Source organism: Cynocephalus volans, chromosome 1 (genome assembly GCF_027409185.1).
Source record: "Cynocephalus volans isolate mCynVol1 chromosome 1, mCynVol1.pri, whole genome shotgun sequence".
NCBI lineage: Eukaryota > Metazoa > Chordata > Mammalia > Dermoptera > Cynocephalidae > Cynocephalus > Cynocephalus volans.
The window spans coordinates 206,550,151-206,568,562 of NC_084460.1; the positions used below are offsets into that span (position 1 = coordinate 206,550,151).

The 18,412-nt window shown below is 36.5% G+C and overlaps 1 protein-coding gene across 4 annotated transcripts in view; it reads left to right on the top strand.

The window, feature by feature from the left end:
• R3HDM1 (R3H domain containing 1) overlaps window positions 1-16,512 on the top strand; it is a 192,450-nt gene extending 175,938 nt beyond the window's left edge. For all 4 annotated transcript variants that reach the window (XM_063077268.1, XM_063077272.1, XM_063077281.1 and 1 more), the window contains 6 exons: window positions 5,452-5,555; window positions 7,779-7,951; window positions 10,193-10,337; window positions 13,846-13,928; window positions 14,370-14,454; window positions 15,188-16,512. In XM_063077268.1, coding sequence (XP_062933338.1) covers window positions 5,452-5,555; window positions 7,779-7,951; window positions 10,193-10,337; window positions 13,846-13,928; window positions 14,370-14,454; window positions 15,188-15,549 — 952 coding nt within the window. In that variant the 3' untranslated portion in view covers window positions 15,550-16,512. The remainder of the gene's footprint in view (window positions 1-5,451; window positions 5,556-7,778; window positions 7,952-10,192; window positions 10,338-13,845; window positions 13,929-14,369; window positions 14,455-15,187) is intronic.
• Window positions 16,513-18,412: the final 1,900 nt, after the last annotated feature.

Genomic DNA, 18,412 nt, shown 5'->3' on the forward strand with positions numbered 1-18,412 from the left:
GAAACGCTGACATCTGATCCTTCTGAAGAGAAAGCTGTCCATCTGGGTGGTGTGGTGAGAGGGAGCCCTGGGTCTCCACCTCACTAATCTGGGAGGGGAAAGAGGGAGCATTCTTGACTCAAATACTAGACTCGCCTTTCTCACCAAATTTTTGTAGATGTTCTTGAATAGGTGTTTCTTATTGCTATTCATCCTTAGGATCATTTTCAGAGATTTTAGGTGGGTGGGTGGGTGTGTGGGGGGGTGTGGGTGTGTGGGGGGGGGTGGGGGGGGTGGTGTGTGTGTGTGTGTGTGTGTGTGTGTGTGTGTGTGTGTGTGTGTGTGTGTGTGTGTGTGTGTGTGTGTGTGTGTGTGTGTGTATCCAAACCCTTGACCTTGGTGTTATAGGCACCAAGCTCTATCCAAGAGGTTTTTTTTATAATTTTCACAAGATTTGATGAAGTTATCAGAGGAATGGGCAGGCAGATAAGCATAATCTTCAATGCCAGTGGCAATTTAATGATCCCAATCTAGGAGCAGACTTAAGAATGAATGAGCTAAATTATTGCCAAAACAGCAGCATAGGATCAGATATACTGAAACTGAAATTATTGTTTAGCAGGTGTTATCCACCTCTTCAGTGAACTACTAAAGTGATATATCCAACAGGTCCACTAATGCAGCTGTTTGGTGATGCCTAGTTCATCCTGGTGGGCTGGTCAGAATATGGCCCTTCTCAACATCATTCTCCAGGAGCACCAGAGACATCTTTTTTGTTGATTGTGTTTGATGATACCTGCCCTACACTTTCTCAGGCCAAAGGCACCTCTTTCATGTTATGTATAATGTAGACTTTTGGGGGGCCTTACTCAAATACTTGTTTAAATCATTGAAAGTTCAGAGCTCATTTTTCTAAGGAAAATATTAGCCCTTCTTGCAGGTACTTCTGCATCTTACCTGTTTATTAAATTGGGAATAATCCTTTTTTGGGTGAGATTTCCAACTCAGTTCCTGTTTCCTAGTAAAATGGGAACTGTGGCTCATATGTGGTTTGAAAGACTGGATTCCTCTATAATTAACTGCATGCTTTAAATTTATCATAGAATACAATTATGATATTTGCAACCCAGCACCTGCCAGGGGCTTAACTGGTTGCTTCCCTTATCATCCTAGCAGAGTTATAAAATCCTCTCGGTTCACCATTTTGTCTCAGCTGCCAGGATGTACAAAAACTACGTTCAGTACTCCATGAAAAGAACAATCTTAGGCCAGGTGTCCTTGCTCCTTTTTTTTTTTTAATTTGATTTTATTTTCTCTATTTTTTAGTCATATTCAGTTTTTAAAAATAATTCACATTTGAGAATAGGTGAGCTATAAATGAGTATTTTTATAATTATGAGTATTTAACTAGATGGCCCAGATAAATTGGCCATTCTCATTTAAAGGAAAATCAAAAATATTATACAATAAAAGTTTTGACATTTATGTTTATAAATTGAACATATAATTTAGTGAAAATCTGATTAGTTGAGAGTTTATTTATTTATTTATTTTTGTTGTTGTTAGCTGGCTGGTGTGGGGATCCAAAACATTGACCTTGGTGTTATAACAGAGTTTATTTATATTGTCCTTAAATATATATACCCTCATCACAAAATAGATAAGATGGAAATCACCTTAACTTACAGAAAGCTTGTAAGGCAGAAAGCTATTATATTCTTCTAGAGATAGCAAGCCTGGCTGAGTATCTGACCCTCAAATGAATTGAAGGTTTATGCTGCAGAATATCATGGTAAACATCTCCAGGTGGCCATACTCTGACATCTACTGAAAATTTCTGAAGCAGATTCAGAGTGTTAGTTGAAATTAAATCCCCAGTACATTTAACAGCCAAACTTTTCAGTCGGTTTTCAAAGAGCATTTTTAGTGTGAATTTTTTATAATTGCAGTATACATGCATTCCTTTTTGGAAAATACCAAGAAGTGTAAATAACCAAGAATCAGCCATATCCTCACAACCCTAAATTGACCACTGTTAGCATGTTTTCTCTCAGACTTTCTTTTCATATAGTTTTAATTATAGTTGAGATCCTACTTAATAATTTTATTCATTTATTTATGTCATTAAGCATTTCTTCATAGATATAATTTTTAATAGACTTCCATTTTATGAATATGCAATAATTTCTTTACTGTAGATCATTTAGGTTATATCCATTTTTAATTTATTGAGCCATATTGTGAGCAACTTTAATTCTTTCCTTGGCATGAATCCTTGGATGGGAATTAATAGGTCAAGGGATATAATTTTTTTAAGTCCTTGGTACATTCTGACAATGTCTTTGATTTACATTCCCTGTATGTACTGACTCTATTTCATTGTTTTCACATTTCATAAATGGCAACATATCTCATTTTAGTTTGGCTCTGGTTATTAATGAACTTGTACATTTTTACATTTGTTTATTTGTATTTTGAATTATTTGGCCAAATCTTTATCATAAGTTGGTAAGACAGGTGTTGATCACATGTTTATTGATGAGAGAGATGAAGTTCAAATAACATGTTCAAAGTCACACAACAAACTAAAAAGTGGAGTTTTAACTCAAGTGCATGTTCCCTTGTGAAACCCAAAACCATAGTACTTTGCACTAATCAAGTATTGAATGTCAAAAGTCACTAAAATAGATAGGATTGTAACATCACTTGAATTTGCAAGAATATCTAGTGAGTATATCTTAATACCAAGTATTCATTTCCACTCATGCTATATTGTGTGTCAAATAGATTACCATGATCTAATCAAAATGACCTCAGTACTACCAGTTATAAGGCCAATTTTAAGCATTCATAAAGGATCATATGACATTAGAAGAAATTCTTCACACTTTGGTAGAATTACAGTAGTATTCTGATTTTAAAAATACATGTCTGTCATTTTTTCTGTCATAGCTTTGATTGCAAAACACAGTAATAATGAAGAAATAAATAACTGGAGGAAGTAGGAATTTCTACCTGTGAATAATTATATAATGTATAGGAATAAGATGAACACTCTAGAAAACCCAGGAGAAGAAACTTGTTGGATATCTTTTAATGTCATTCATCAATCTCCAGGGATCCTACAGAGGCATTTTGCAGTAATTTGACTGGCTGTTCTATATACTAAGAAGCAGCAGCTCCTAAACAGTTTGGCTAAAAAAATTGTATAAATGGCAAAACTAATTTTCATTGCATGGCTTTAATGCCTTTGAAAGCTGATATTATTAATATTTTCAATTTACACATTCATAGTTTTAAGTAAGGAATTTTCAGGAAGTTTGGGACCAAATGGGTTTCATGAGTTTGATGTTTTATTTTCCTATTCAAGTAATTATTTGTTTTTTGGTTTTGTTTGTTTGTTTGTTGTGGCTGGCCAGTCCAGGATCTGAACTCTTGACCTTGGTATTATAACACAGTGCTCAAACTAGCTGAGCTATCTGGCCAGCCTTGTTATTTGTATTTTTAAAGAGAGTGTAAAGACTGTCTTCTGTGCTTTCTATTTTCTAGAGTGTTTAAGTGATTTAAGGGTGCAGCTTATCCCTAGTCTGTGTCCCTTGAATTGCTTATATGTCTCTTGGGGAAGATTAGTAGAGGCCTGGAACTCAGTTTCATAATTCTGAAACTTGATTTTTATTCATTTACCCAAGGGGTAATCTAGTGCTAGAAACTGTTTTATATTTACCATAAACTAAAACCCACTGAAGTGGTAAACTGAAATAGCATTTTGTAATTTAGTAGAAAGGGATATAATACTCACCTCAGTGAACTGAATATTCTCTTCCCTATTCAGGGTGGCTTCCTGTTACCCATGTGCCTCAGAACCTGAATAAGCCATTAGAATGTGCTTAGTTAAGAAGATCAGGGTGAGGAGCACCATATGGCACAAGGGAGCTGTTCACATGGGTTAGAACAAAGCCTTAAAAGCCTTCCACTCTATGGGGAACTTTCTGTTTTCCTCAGAATTGGCACATTTACAGACTCTCTTATGGTGTATTATTTCCACAGAGAGCTAATACTCATATAATGCATTCTGATCATAATTAATGTCTATTTCAGAAAGTACTGTTTTTCCATATGGTCCAAAATCACTTTTTATGATATCCTCCCTTTACATCTCTTTCTTATGCTTTTTTATTGAACTTCACTGAGTTACTGTAAACAAAAGTATACTGAACCCACATATGCCCATCACTTAATTTCAACGGTTGTCAACTAATGGCTAATCTGTTTTCATCTAAATCTCTATCTTTTCCCCCTCCCATGTTGTTTTGAAATAAATCCCAGGTATCATATTATTTTGTTCATAAGTATTTCAGTATAGGTATCCCTAAAAGTTTTTTAAAAACCCACATAACCACATGCCATTTCAAATCTTTAAAATTTTAACAATTATTTGATTATATCATATATCCAGTTAGTATATATATTTCCATCTACCCCACAAATATTGTGTATGTTTTTACACATTTGTCTTACAGAGTTTCCATAATCTGGAATTTTAGTGATTGCATCGTCATGGTGTCATTTAACATGTCTCTCTCTATTCTCTCTAATTCAGTAGTTGCATCTGCTAGGAATGCAATTACATGAGACATGAGTGCAAAAATTGTTCAAACTAGATTAAGAAATGCTGCTTTTTAAAAAGAGCTTTTTAAAATGAAAAAAAAGACATAATTACTAGGTTTTTAGACATAAATTAAGGTTTCTGATTACTTGAGAGTTCTCAGAAAGAATAAATAGTATTGTTCTGTGAGTTTAAATTATCCTGAAAGAATTTGCTAAACAGAGACAACTTTAGACATATTATGACAAACTCCATGTTAGTTTGAGTCTCCAAGACTAACTGTTCAAAAATACGGCAATAACTTAATGATTTTGCACTAACACCCTTATTATTTTTGTTAGTATTTTGTTGGAATATTTCAGAACATGTTCCGTTGTTTCCCCTATTCTTCATACATTTTCTAAGAAATAAATTTTTTTTCCTGGTCTCATCATCATCAAACTGCATGTGCTCTTTTCTAAAACACAGTCCAGTGAGATCCACATATACTACCTTTTTATTTTGTAAAGTTAGTTATTTTTCTTTTTAAAATACGTATTTGAAAAAAATAAAAATTAAATAATTATTTGAACAATCTAAAAGATATTCAGAATAAGTTGTAAAATTGTAAGATTGATGTAATTAGGAGGGTTTTTTCCTGGTTTTTAAAAATCAGTATTAGTGCCATAAACATAAAGTGATTTTTATGCAATAAAGTAATTATGTATGATTCACAGAGAAAAGAGTTGGATTTAACTTTGCTAACCAATTTGAAAAATAATTTTATTTAAATAAATTTGTAGGACTGTTTGTTCAGAGAATCTTTATAATCATCTCCATCTCATTGTGCTGTGTTTTGTGTTTATTTGATTTTTTTCACCCAACAGCTCTTCAGTAGGTTACTTGCAACATCCAGGATCAGAACAAGTACAGTTTCCTCGAACTACTTCACCATGCAATTCCCAGCAGCTTCAAGGCCACCAGTGTGCAGGTATGAATAGATCTTTGAAAAAGAAGGTAAAAGTTTGTCCATTCGAGAAATAGTTCAGTTAATTTCCTTAAGCATTAGTACAAAAAGATTCTCAACTTGTGATATGCTGAGATGTACCCAGGCTATTTAGGGTGCCATGCTGAATCAGGGTTTAACCTGTGCTGTCCACTTCCTTTTCTACTACTACTGCTATCACACTATCCCTATTCTCCCTCCTCATGAATATTGTTATTCTCTGGGATCCTTTCCTAGGCCCTGCTCTCGTTACTCTTCAGGCTCTTCTTGGGTAATGCAACCACCCCCAAGACTTCAACTACTGCTTTTGCAAACACCTCCCAATTCCTATTTCTTCTGAGAGAGACCATCTAGCCAGCTGCCTACTGGACATACCTACCCAGATATGTCGAAGGCACATTGGACTCAATATTTTTCTCTTCTTCCATCTCTTTTTTTTCCTCTCTTCTTGCATCTCTTATCTCACCTTCCACCTAGAGACCAAAACAGAGATTTCAGGATCATAATTAACTGTCTTCTATCTTCCCCTTTTACATTCATGCAATCACAATTTCCCCAAATCTGACACCTTCTTTCCTTCCCTACTGCTGCTAATTTAGGTCTGTTCTTTTCATCATGTCTTATTTGCAGTTATCTGTCTTTTGTTGTTGTTGTTTTTTGGTTTTGGTTTTGGTTTTTTTGATGACTGGCCAGTGCAAGGATCCAAACCCTTGACCTTGGTGATGCAACACTGCACTCTAACCAGCTGAGCTAACTGGTCAGCCCTTGTAGTAATCTTTTAAGTATTTTGCTTATTTCATGTTTCCCTCACCTTCAGTTTGTCTCCTCTGCAACACACATATGCACACACACACACACACACACAGTTTCAAAAATTATTGTCCTGAAACAGAAATCTCCTCATGTCATTCTTCTGAATAAAAAACTTGGGTGGATTCCCCATCTAAACTCCCTAGCAAAGAAGCCTCCTATTTATACTTATATGCTCAAATCATACAGAATTTTGTTTTTATAATACCCTATATTTTTTCATGCCAGAGATACTTGCGTACCTGTTCTTACCTCTGCCTGGAATGCCCATCCACCATCCTTCTCTGTTTGCCATAACCCTGCTCATCCTTACAGTTTGAAAATCACCTTTTCTACAAAGCCTTCTCTCAGTCCTTAAGGCATCATAACACCATATTTTATTGTAACAATTTTTTGACATTTGTAAGCTCCTAAGAAACAGATAAACGATAAATGATTATCCATAAATGACTAATAGTGGCTGTATCAGCATGGCTGCTTGGGCTGAGGAAAACTTTTGAGATGTGTCTAATCTTTCAGCCCTTCCATAATTTGCCCAGCCAGTCAGGTAGGTTCTTTGTGTTGAGAACTGAAAACCACCTTTATGGTTACTATGGTGTGAACTGTGGTCCTGGAGGCAGGGTATGGATCCTACCTTACACAGCCATGGTTAGCATGACGTGAAGTACATGCGTGATACTAGCAGTGCTGCGGTACTAGTACATAAGAGAAATAAGAAGATATAATAATTTGCTTATTTCTACTGTGCAACTAGCAAAGTGTTTTTACACACATGTAATGCTTACAACTCTGTAGTCAACCAAGGAGGCCTTCTTAGCCTCCTTTTTCAGATGAGAAATCAGTAAAAAAAAAAAAAAGTGAAATAATTTTCTCAGAGTCATAGGACATTTCAGGTACTAAAATTGTGCTTTCTGACTTCCACATTCCAAACTTATTCTTGAGTCACCAATTCATTTTCCATAAAGATGATTTTTTCCTGTTTGTCAGTATTTCTATAGGATATTAATTTTTTGCAAAGTTCTTTGTGTATTTAGAATAATGTCTGTTTTTAAATTAATTCATTTTTAAAAATTAAGCACTTGTGTAGATCATACCTCAGTTGTGCTACTCTCCACTAGGTCCTGCCAGAGGTAATTGGGTTCTCCTGAGTAACTACAGGCCTATTATTTTTAGGATAAATGAGATATTTAGGCCTACAGGATTCATTTTAAACACACAACGCTTGCCTATTTAAACACACAACGTTTGTAGCACGACACACTGAGGCTTAAATCTGGCTTGCACATCTCATAGTAAAATTTTTACAAAAATGTGAAATTATTGCTGTTATCCTATTGTTCAGAGATACCAGCTAGTTGCTAAAGTATACTGATTGCATGACCTAATTTTGATTTTCAGCTGTGCCACCACCGCCACCTGGTGGAGGAATGGTGATGATGCAGCTAAATGTACCAAACAATCCACAGTCCCGTGCCCACTCACCCCCCCAGTGGAAACAAAACAAATATTACTGTGATCACCAGAGAGGACAAAAGTGTGTGGAATTTAGCAATGTAGAAAATATTGTCCAGGTAAGATGCATTTGTTCATGAGCGTTTTGAAACTTTATATTTTCGTCACATAAAAAGATTGACCTGTAAAGGCTTGTCAGTGAACTTGAAACCCTTTCAAGCAGATTAATATAGAAGTTTGAGCATTCGCTACATCCAGTTTATTTCAGTATCTGAATTTTATTTGCCAGCTTCTATATATCCACAATCATTTTTAACTTAAAAAATCAAAAGATTGTCTACATCTAAAATTTGGTAAAGAAAAAGAATCAAGCATTTATCCTACCTTCCCCATGTGAGCTATATTTTAGTGTAAGCAGATAGTTGTTGAAGAAACGTTCTTCATCATAGAAGAAATCCAGTTAACAAATGCAGAAGCAATTGTATAATTAGAAAATTGCTGTTTTGCCATCCTATTGAAATAACAGATCAAGGAAAAATCATCAGCAAATGCTAAGGATATTAGTTTTGTGACATTTTTTAAAATGTAGAAGGTTCAAAGTCTTTGAATTACATATCCACTTCTGGAACTTTGTTCAGTAAAAGTTATGGAACAAGCATACAAAATATGTGTACAATTTTTCCCTGTTGTAGCGTTGAAAAATTGGGAACAGTCTTGATATTCATCAATGGGTAACTGATTAAATAAATTACCATGCCATTTAGGAAGTGTTTATACTTAAAAGAATGAGATACACCTCCTACCCAGATGGTAGTTTCTAAATACCATTCTCCATTTAAAGGAACCAGTGCTCCTTAGAGAACTTACTGTTGCCAGGGTTGGTGCAGGGAATGTACAAGATGAGCCTAGACCATTTTGCTGTGCCCAAAATTAAAGAACAGTTCAAAGACCCATGGGGACGTGTCGAAGGATGCAGAATTAGGCTTGAAGGTTTTGGGCATAAAAGAATAATAGAATAAATGATCACCCATAGAAGAAAATAAGAATTCATTATCCATACTGAATAAATGGGGTAGAACGTGAAACTCTTCCTTGTAGTAGAATGTGAAGTAATAAATATACTTGTAAAAGGAATCATGGAATTAGAAAATACCACCAGGAAACCACCAGGCAAGAGTCATCAGTAGAGACTAAAACTAGTGGTGAAATTTTTGATGAGAAGCAGGATATTTTGTAAAGTATTTCCCCATAAGATACTTAGAACTACAAAGGAAGAAATAATAACTTACAACGGAGAACTGGCAGATACCACCTTAACCAAGTGATCAGAGTAAACCACCAGTACTGTGATGACAGATTGACATCAGGTTCCTTCTGATGTGATACATTGAGAAGGACACAACATTGCTTCTCTGGTGTTTCTTCCCAAAATGAGCTTTTTGCTGAGACAGCAGGACAACCCAAATTGAGAGATATTCTATAAAATAACTGATTTTCAAAATGATCTTCAGATACAGATCTTCAAAAATGTCAAAGTAATGAAAGAGAAAACAGATGATCAAAGATTAAAGAGCAATTACCACTAAATGCAGCTCTTGATTCTAGTCTGGACTCTGGGCTTGAAGGGAAAATTTTTTCTTTTGCTATAAAGGACGTTAGTGGGACCCTTGGCAAAATTTGAATAAACTGTATAGATTTGATAATAGTGTAGTATAGTTCATTTCCTGGTATTGATGACTTTACTGGGGTTTATGGTTAATTTCCTGGTTTTGATGATTCTACTGTGGTTATATAAGAAAATATCCTTCTTCTTAAGATATAGACGCTAATTTCTGAGTTAAAGGGGTATCATGTGCAACTCACTCATATAATTCAGAAAAAAAAACAACATATACATAGAAAGAAAACAAATGAAATAAAATGTTAACATCATTTGAGAAATGTAGGAATTCTTTATACTATCTTTGCCAACTATTCTCTAGGGATGAAATTATTCTAATATGAAATGTTGAGAGACATTTAATGTGAAAAAAAAAAAGAATGAGATAGATGTATATATTCTCTCATGCAAAAGTCAACAATATTCTTGCCAAGGTACAAAAGCAGGTTTCAAAAATAGAATGTATAGTCTGTTCCCATTTTTGTTAAAAATGAATATGTGAATGCATATGAATAGATACAACCTGTTATCTCTGTTTATCTTTGAGAATTGGAGATTATATATTTCTATCATGTTTAAATTTTTTTATAACAAGTGCATATTTATAATCAGAAAGAATAAAAATTTTTTGTCCAAAGGGAAATTTGCAAAAAGCCTGTCCAAAATGCTGACACATTTTCTTGATATATTGTAATTGCAGCACAGCCCTCAACTCAGTAGTCCCATTATTTCACCAGCTCAGTCGCCCACACCAGCTCAGCTGTCCACACTGAAAACTGTTCGTCCCTCTGGACCACAACTTTCCATCATGCCTCAGTTTTCTAGACCTTTTGTCCCTGGGCAAGGTAGGTGAACATGAAACTAGTCTCAGCTTTGGAGGATTTTAAGACATCCATTCCCAATCTCTTGGTAATTTATCTTGTTACTGCTACCTGTCAATTTTCCTTAGGCCTGCATTTTCACCTGCACTCAGGCATATCAGTTTGTCACCATGTACTCTCCTAACCTTGCTGTTTTATTGATAATTAATAGTTCATTATCGGGCCGGCCCGGTGGCTCACTCTGTGAGTGCGGCGCTGGTAGCGCCTAGGCTGCAGGTTTGGATCCTATATAGGGATGGCTGGTGCACTCACTGGCTGAGCGTGGTGCAGACGACACCAAGCCGAGGGTTGCGATCCCCTTACCAGTCAAAAAAAAGGGGAAAAAAAAGTTAATTATCAATTCAGTATTTACTTATATTTAATAATTACATGGTATAAAAGTGGTTTTAACTTATTATCCCTAGAATCCATTCCTTTATAGTGGTAATATACAATGTTCTGTATTTTTTCTATATTTCTAATTTGTATATTAGAGTAATATCTATCAAGAGTTTATTCAAAAATCTATTCAACAAATATTTATTGAGGACAAACTGTGCCCCTGGTGTACAAAGATGAATAAAGGAAAAGTCCTCACCTTAACCAGCTCTCACTCTATGTGGAGGAACAGACTTGCAAGTGGATGATTTTAAACTCATATGGAAACCATTTATTTTATTTCCTAGCATTTATCCTAAGGATAATGCACACGAAGATTTATGTACAGAAGAGCTTATCCTATAGCAAAAAATTTCAAAAATAACCTAAATGTCCATCAGTGAGGAATAGTTAAATTATGGTATATCCACATAAGAAATACTATACAGCTATCTAAAAATCTTCTTTTAAAGAATCCTTAAAGGGGAAATAGTCATAATATGGTGAGTGATTTTGAAAACAAGTTACATGAACGTTTTAAAAAAGAAGATATACAAATGTCCAATAAGCCCTTGAAAATGTACACAACATTATTAGTCATTAGGGAAATGAATATTAAAACCAGAATGAGATATCACTTTGTACCCACTAGAATGGCTATAATCAAAAAGATTGACAGCACCAAATGTTGGTGAAGATACAGAGCAACTGAAATGCTCACACATTGGTGGTGGGAGTGTGGAATGATAAAACCACTTTGGGAAAAGGTTTGGCAGTTTCTTACAAAGTTAATCACTTGCCATACAACCAGCAATTCCACTCCTAGGTGAAAGAGAAATGAAAACATGTCCACACAGATTTGTACAAGAACATTTATAACAACCTTATTTTACAATAGCCCTAAGTGGACATGACCCAAATGTCCATCAGCAGGAGATTAGATAAACAAATTGTGGTATGTTCTTACAATGGAATACTTCTCAACAGTAAGAGTAAACAGAGCAAGCTACTGAAATATAATAACACATTTGAATCTTAGAGTCATTATGTTAAGCAAAAAACAAACCAGACACAAAAAGGAACATATACTATATTATTCTAATTATATGACATCTAGCTATAGACCAACTAACCTATGATGTTAGAAATCAGATAGTGGTAGGAATGGGATGTGGAATTGACTGGAAAGAAACTGAAGGAATCTCTTTGGGAGACAGAAATGTCCTTTAGCTTTTTTGAGTCATGGTTACATGGACTTTTACAATTGTTAGTATTCATCAAACTCAGCAATTTTATTGTATGTTAATTATATCTCAATTTTTAAAGACTTATAAAATACACACACATGTATGAGGACACATATATAGAACAAAGTCTGAAAAGATACACACCAAAATGTTAGAAGTAATGGAATTACCGTGGCAGTTTTTATTTTCTCCTTTGTAATTCTCTATTTTCAAATTTTTTACAAAGCTAATTACTTTAATAACCTAGAAAAAATACAGCATGTTATAAAAAATGAAACAGTGTAGTAGGCAGACAGTGTAGTATGAATGTACCAGGGGAGCACCTGGCTGGCCTAGAAGGAGGGGTCTGTGGTTATTGCTGACTATAGTCTCATCTCCATATTTGTGAAGAATACTGCTTCGTACAAAATTTTTGAGCCTTATTTTTTTTAAATTTCATTATTGTAACCCTTAACTCTGACTTCTTAAAAACTATATTTTATGCTTCTTCATACTTCACATTGCATCTGTTATCTCAGTGCTAAGCCCCATGTCATGTCTGTCCTTCAGCTACAGCTTGGGAAGGAGTGAGTGCATCATAAGTATGTCCTACCGGGGAGCTTGTCCAAGCATCTTCACAGTGTTCATCAGGAGCTGGCAGAGTGGCAGGAAGTCCACACCTTGCTTCTATCTGTTATGTAGCTTTTGGGAAAAAGGAGTATAAGATTTCCTGAAGAGACTTTTCTAGCATCTCCTGATAACCCTCCTACAAACACAGAATGTGCTAAGTTTGGGGACTTACAGTTAAAATAAAATGAGACTGTAATGCAATTGAAAATATTATTCTCCACGACAAAGCTTTTGCAGCCAGCTTTTATTAAGCCCTTACTGTGTGATGACTTTAGGCACACCTAAATAAAAGAAAACAATTGGAAGATCTCCATCCTAGCTGTTCCACACTTGTTGACTTAGGAAGGAGATACTTACTTGTGAGTGACAATTAAAAACTGTACCATTCTTTCTAAGCAAGTTTAAATTATAAATACAAATATTCATTTAAAGAGAGATAAAGGGGGCTGGCCACTTAACCTCATTTGGTTAGAGCGTGATGTTATAATAGCAAAGTCAAGGGTTTGGATCCCCCTACTGGCCAGCCACCCCCAAAAAAAATAAATGTAAAAGAAGAGATAAAGAGCAGACTCAGGACCTAGAACATAAACATGCCCATTGACTTAAACTATAAAAAATATATGTGAGCGTACGTATGTACATATATTTATAGCAATTCATATTGAATTTGAGAATTTATATTTATAGTGCTTAATATCTATCTAGAGTTTTTCCTTCCCCTGAAATGTAAGTTAATCATCACAGAAAGATGTGGATTTTAGCATCTCAAGTGGGTGAAATGACTATTATAGTTATTTTGGTGAATTTCAGATAGGATGTTAGGATTTAGTGTCATGAAGTTTTCTTGGATTCTCTTTCATATCTTCAATTTTTTTTATATTTCATTTTCATCTGCTTTTGAAATTTTACTTTTTTGAATAAATAATACATTGACATGGTTCAAAAGTCAACAAATAGTTTTAAAGTATATAAGTTTTCTCCATCCTACCCCTTCTCCACCCAGTTCCCACTACTCACTCTCCTTTATAACCACCATTGTTAGTCTTTAATTCTTTCAGAAGTTTACCCCCACCTCTTTAAAGGATATATGGAAATTTTAAATGCTTTTTAAAAATACGTCAATTACACATACTTGTTTTATTCTGTCAAATGTGTTTCCCCTATTTATCTTAATTGTTTTGAGCAGTTTATAAAACTCTGGGATCTACTTTATAACTGAGGAGAGAAAAATATAAAAATGTTTTTTTATTGACTTTCAGGAGATGCCAGGTATCCTTTACTTGGCCAACCACTGCAGTACAACCCTCCTGCTGTTCTGCATGGACACATCCCAAACCCACAGGTATGAAAGGCAGCTGTCTGACCTGGGCTTTGTTGCAAAACATCATACTTCTGTTGCTGAGAGTGTGGGAGGCACCCCTACACCCACCTGTTGGTGTTGCCCAGGAGAGCTCTGTGCTTCAATAGCTGGTTCATCCGTGATGTCACTGGCCCCATCAAGAGCAGAGCAAGGGAGAAGGTGGTGCACTGCTTGGTTGAGCAGTAATTCACTAGTGCCCCTCAAAGATGGGAGCTGGCTGGGGTTTGGGGTACCCTTGCTTATGAAAGAGAGTTAGCAGGAAACTGGGCATAGCGAGGGACAGAATTCATGAGGCTCAACATAGGTTTATTTCTAGTGAAGCAAAAAAAACTCAGGCTAAGTATGGTTAGGTGTTAAGTTTTTAAATGTTCCACATTTTTCAGCATTATTAACCTTATTTCTTAACTATTTGTGGGTTTTCAGGGTCAGTCTGGCAGCAGGCATGGAAACCGAGGAAGGAGACAAGCTAAAAAAGCTGCATCCACGGACCTGGGAGCGGGAGACGGAGGTGTGTCCCTGAGGGGCAACTGGATGTGGCTGAACAAACTGGTGACGGTCTTTTAAAATGTACCACACCACAGAAATGACTTTTCCTCTTCCTAGAGTCCTGCAGAAAGTCTTAGGAAATTTTGCCATCTCTAATTTAGAGTTCCTGGACATGTTCTTATAATTCTTTCTCCTTTCAGATGTGAGAGAGTATGTAGTAAGGTGCAGGTGGGTTTAGGAGGCTGAAGGGGCTAAAGGGAGAACAGGTGTAAGAGAGGAATAGGTCAATGAAACTCAGTCTTGTATTCTTTGACAAAGTGGTTGTTCTCACACCCATGTGGGAGAGTCTGAATGAACAAACATATAGCTTTTCTATGGTGAAGTGCTTTCAAATTTGGGGTAGTTAGGGCAAGTGCTGTTATCTCTATTTTACTATGGGAATGTGAAGTTCAGAAAAATGGTTATCCAAGATCACACACCTAATGTAGAGAAGCCACTGTGCAGTGCTGCATTTTTTATGTGCACCTGTCAGCGAAGGCTCTGAAATCTGTGAAATCAGTAGCATAACACTATTACCTCTATACCCCTTGCCTAAGGAGTAAGTAGGATGGCCCTAATAATTTTAATTTTGTGGATCTGAATGGTTTCAGAAAAATCTGTTCATTTCCTATGTTGTATTTGGTTTTGCAGTACTTTAAAGTACTCAACTTTTTTGGTAACAGGGATGTATTAATTCTATATCTTTTCCATTCTAGTTGTTGGGAAGGTCTTGGAAATTACTGAACTACCAGATGGAATAACTCGAATGGAAGCTGAGAAGCTTTTTGGGGAACTATTTAAAATTGGCGCCAAGATCCGGTGGCTCCGGGACCCCCAGTCCCAGCCCCAGCTGCGTCGTCACCCCCTCTGCTGTGGCAGTGGGGACAACACTGTCAACCCTGAACGATCTAAACCCAGTGACTTGGCCTCCACGTACACTGTCTTAGCCACATTCCCCTCCATTTCAGCTGCACAGAATGCACTGAAGAAACAAATTAACTCAGTTAACAAGTTTAAGCTGAGAACAAGCAAGAAGCACTATGACTTTCATATTTTGGAAAGGGCAAGTTCTCAGTAACAGAGCCACCTTTGGACCCTTTACCTTTATGAGTCCCCTGCCCTCTCCCATCTTTGATTGGCTTGGTATTTGGAGCTTCTGTTAACATTATAGAGACTCCTAGGATATGTGGTCATGGCGTTATAGCTTTTGAAGAAAGGCCAGGTATCCAGCGAAGGGGAAAAAAAGATACCCATGTCACCCCACATGACTGTAGGGATCCACATCGGAATGATACAGAGTTAGCAGCTTTTTCTAAGGAAATGGTGTTCAAATGCCTCCTAACTTTTGTAGTTATTTTGTTTTATATTTCTGAATTCTTGTATCAGATCCAAAGCTCTATTGTACAGCAAATTATTCTTCAAAATAATTATAGCCAGTTGCAACCTGTATTTCTTTTTGCAGCCAGCACAGTGTGACCCAACTTAGAATTTGGGGGGAAAAGAAGGCAGGAGTGGAATAACCAAGTCAAAACAATGTACTGCCTTTTTAGGGAGCTGGGGATGCAAAGAGGAACCCACAAATAGAAGATTACTCTTCCCCTGAATCTCTAAACACAGAAACAATTTCCAGAAAATACAGAATTCCCCCACAGGGTTCTTTCCTTATTCATTTAGGTAGTATGAACATTAAGTGTAAAGTAAATTATGTTCTTAATGCCCTTTAATCAAACCACTTAGATTTAAAGGGGAATAGGAATCATTCTAGCAAGGAAAATACTTCCACTTTTTTCTTTTAAGTGTCCCTCCAATAACAAAATACCACTTATTTACATCCCCCTCCTCGTGGATCTTTTGTCACCTAAGGAAACACGTTTGATGAGTGCTGGAAACTTCTTAAGTGGTTTAAAATTTGTTTTCATTGTTTGCAGCGGATCACTGGACATCAAAGATTCATTGCACTTAAGAACAAGGAACTTTCTTTTAAATTTATGTGTAATTTGCAAGGCTGTACAATGTGTACTGATGCAAGCCTTTTTCAGTTCAAGAGAATAAATGTTTACATATATAGGCCCACTTTGTCTTTTTTAAATTAAAAACACCTTTTAAATTGAGTGTCAGCAATGAAGACTTAATAACCTTTCTTAAAGATTTGTCAATTCCAGACTTACAGAAGATGATACACAGTAAACTCCCTCATTTTACAAATGTCCTAAGTGCATCCCCTTTTCTGTGGGAATGACTCCTGGTGGGTATGATTCATGTTATTTTGTAGTATCAATTTGAAGTATCAACATACATATAGTTGGGCAACTAAAAATAGAACATTACGGTTAGGTAAAGAATTTGTTTTTAGATTATATATTGCAAACACAATTGTCCAGTTTAGCTCAGATGCTTTATAGATGTCTTTCCCCATTGGTTACCTAAGCAAAATCAAACTGCTGGGAAATCTAAAAGCTGGGATCTGCCAGCTGCAACTTGTCTGGAGCCTCATTTGCTTCCATTCTGGAAGTTTACTGTGAAACTGAAGAGCACCAGGTGTTATCAGACTCTGATGCAGATGTTCACTCTAGCGCATTTGTAAAGTCTCATTTGGTCTCAGGGAATGCCATGCCTCCCCGCAAACTGGCATGTCCCCAATATGATATTGTACTCCAGGGATCGGAAGTTGGAGCTGCCTTAGAACCATGTTAGATTAAGAAGCCATACCCAAGGGAAGGAGTAAGGGTGAGGACTGTGAAAATCACTCATTTTCAAGTCCTGTTGATTTTTTTTTTTTTTAACCTGCACAGAGTTAGGGATGGAGAGGACACCTAATTAGGGTGAGCATTGAAGCAACAGTTATTCTTCAATCATACATGGATTTATAATATAACAGTCATTTGAGAAGACTAATGTAATTGCCAATCCCCCGGCATTATATAAATATACACACATTCCCTAGTCTGTATGTTCCCCTGTTCCGTTTGATCTTCTAGAATCTGATTTCACCTATGTAAAAATGATGGGAGGTGGAAGCACACACAGGAGGCATTTAAGATATGATTTGGACTAGACTTCAAACCTTCCTAAGAGCAGCTTCAGATGTCCCACAGCCCTGGCAATAATCATTGTGGGTTTCCCAGAGCAATGACCATATTTAGGGGCAGATATTACTTTTACCAACAAAATGTGCTATTCTTCCCTGTGCCAATATTAGCAGCTCCAACAGCCCTTTTGGGGGAATGATAGAGGCCTCTTCATAACTTGCTGTCAATTTCTGGTACTTAGAAAGCTGAAAATATGGTCTATGGTTTTTAAGCCCTTGGTTCACAAAGAGCATGGATATAATAGGTATGTGTTGTGAATCTAGAGCACAAAGTATGTTAGCCAAGGTGCCAAAGGTAATTAAAAATAATTAGCTTGATATCAGACCTGACAACAAAATAGGGATCTGAACCCTCCCCTAAGCTAAGAAAATGTTTTCCTGATCCCCCCAGGGAAGGACCTGAGGCCTGTGAATGGTGTGGAAACAAAGGCTTCTGAGTTGAACCCACAATTCCTGAGTGGCTTGGGAAGTATCAAGGCACACATCTGCAGCTACCTTGAGAATCAGCTGAGTTGGATTCTCCACATGTCCACAACAGAAAAAGTGCAAATACAAGACTTTGGCAGAGGTCATCCACAGGGCCTTCGTGAAGACAGCCAGACCTCTCAATCCCAGCTCGCTGCCTGCCCAACAGGCCATAGAATGTGGTGGTGACAGTCTTCAAAGGCAGAGAGCATGGGTTCCATCTTCTAGTGCCCAGTGTGGTGAAGGTGCTTTATACATGGCATGATTCAAAGCTGGCTCAAGGTTGCTTGGGATTCCAGAAGGCTTTACAAGCTGATGCTAAAAGAGAACCTGAGGCTCACTCGAGCATTCAGCCTATAGACCTTTACCAGCCCAAAAGACACCTATG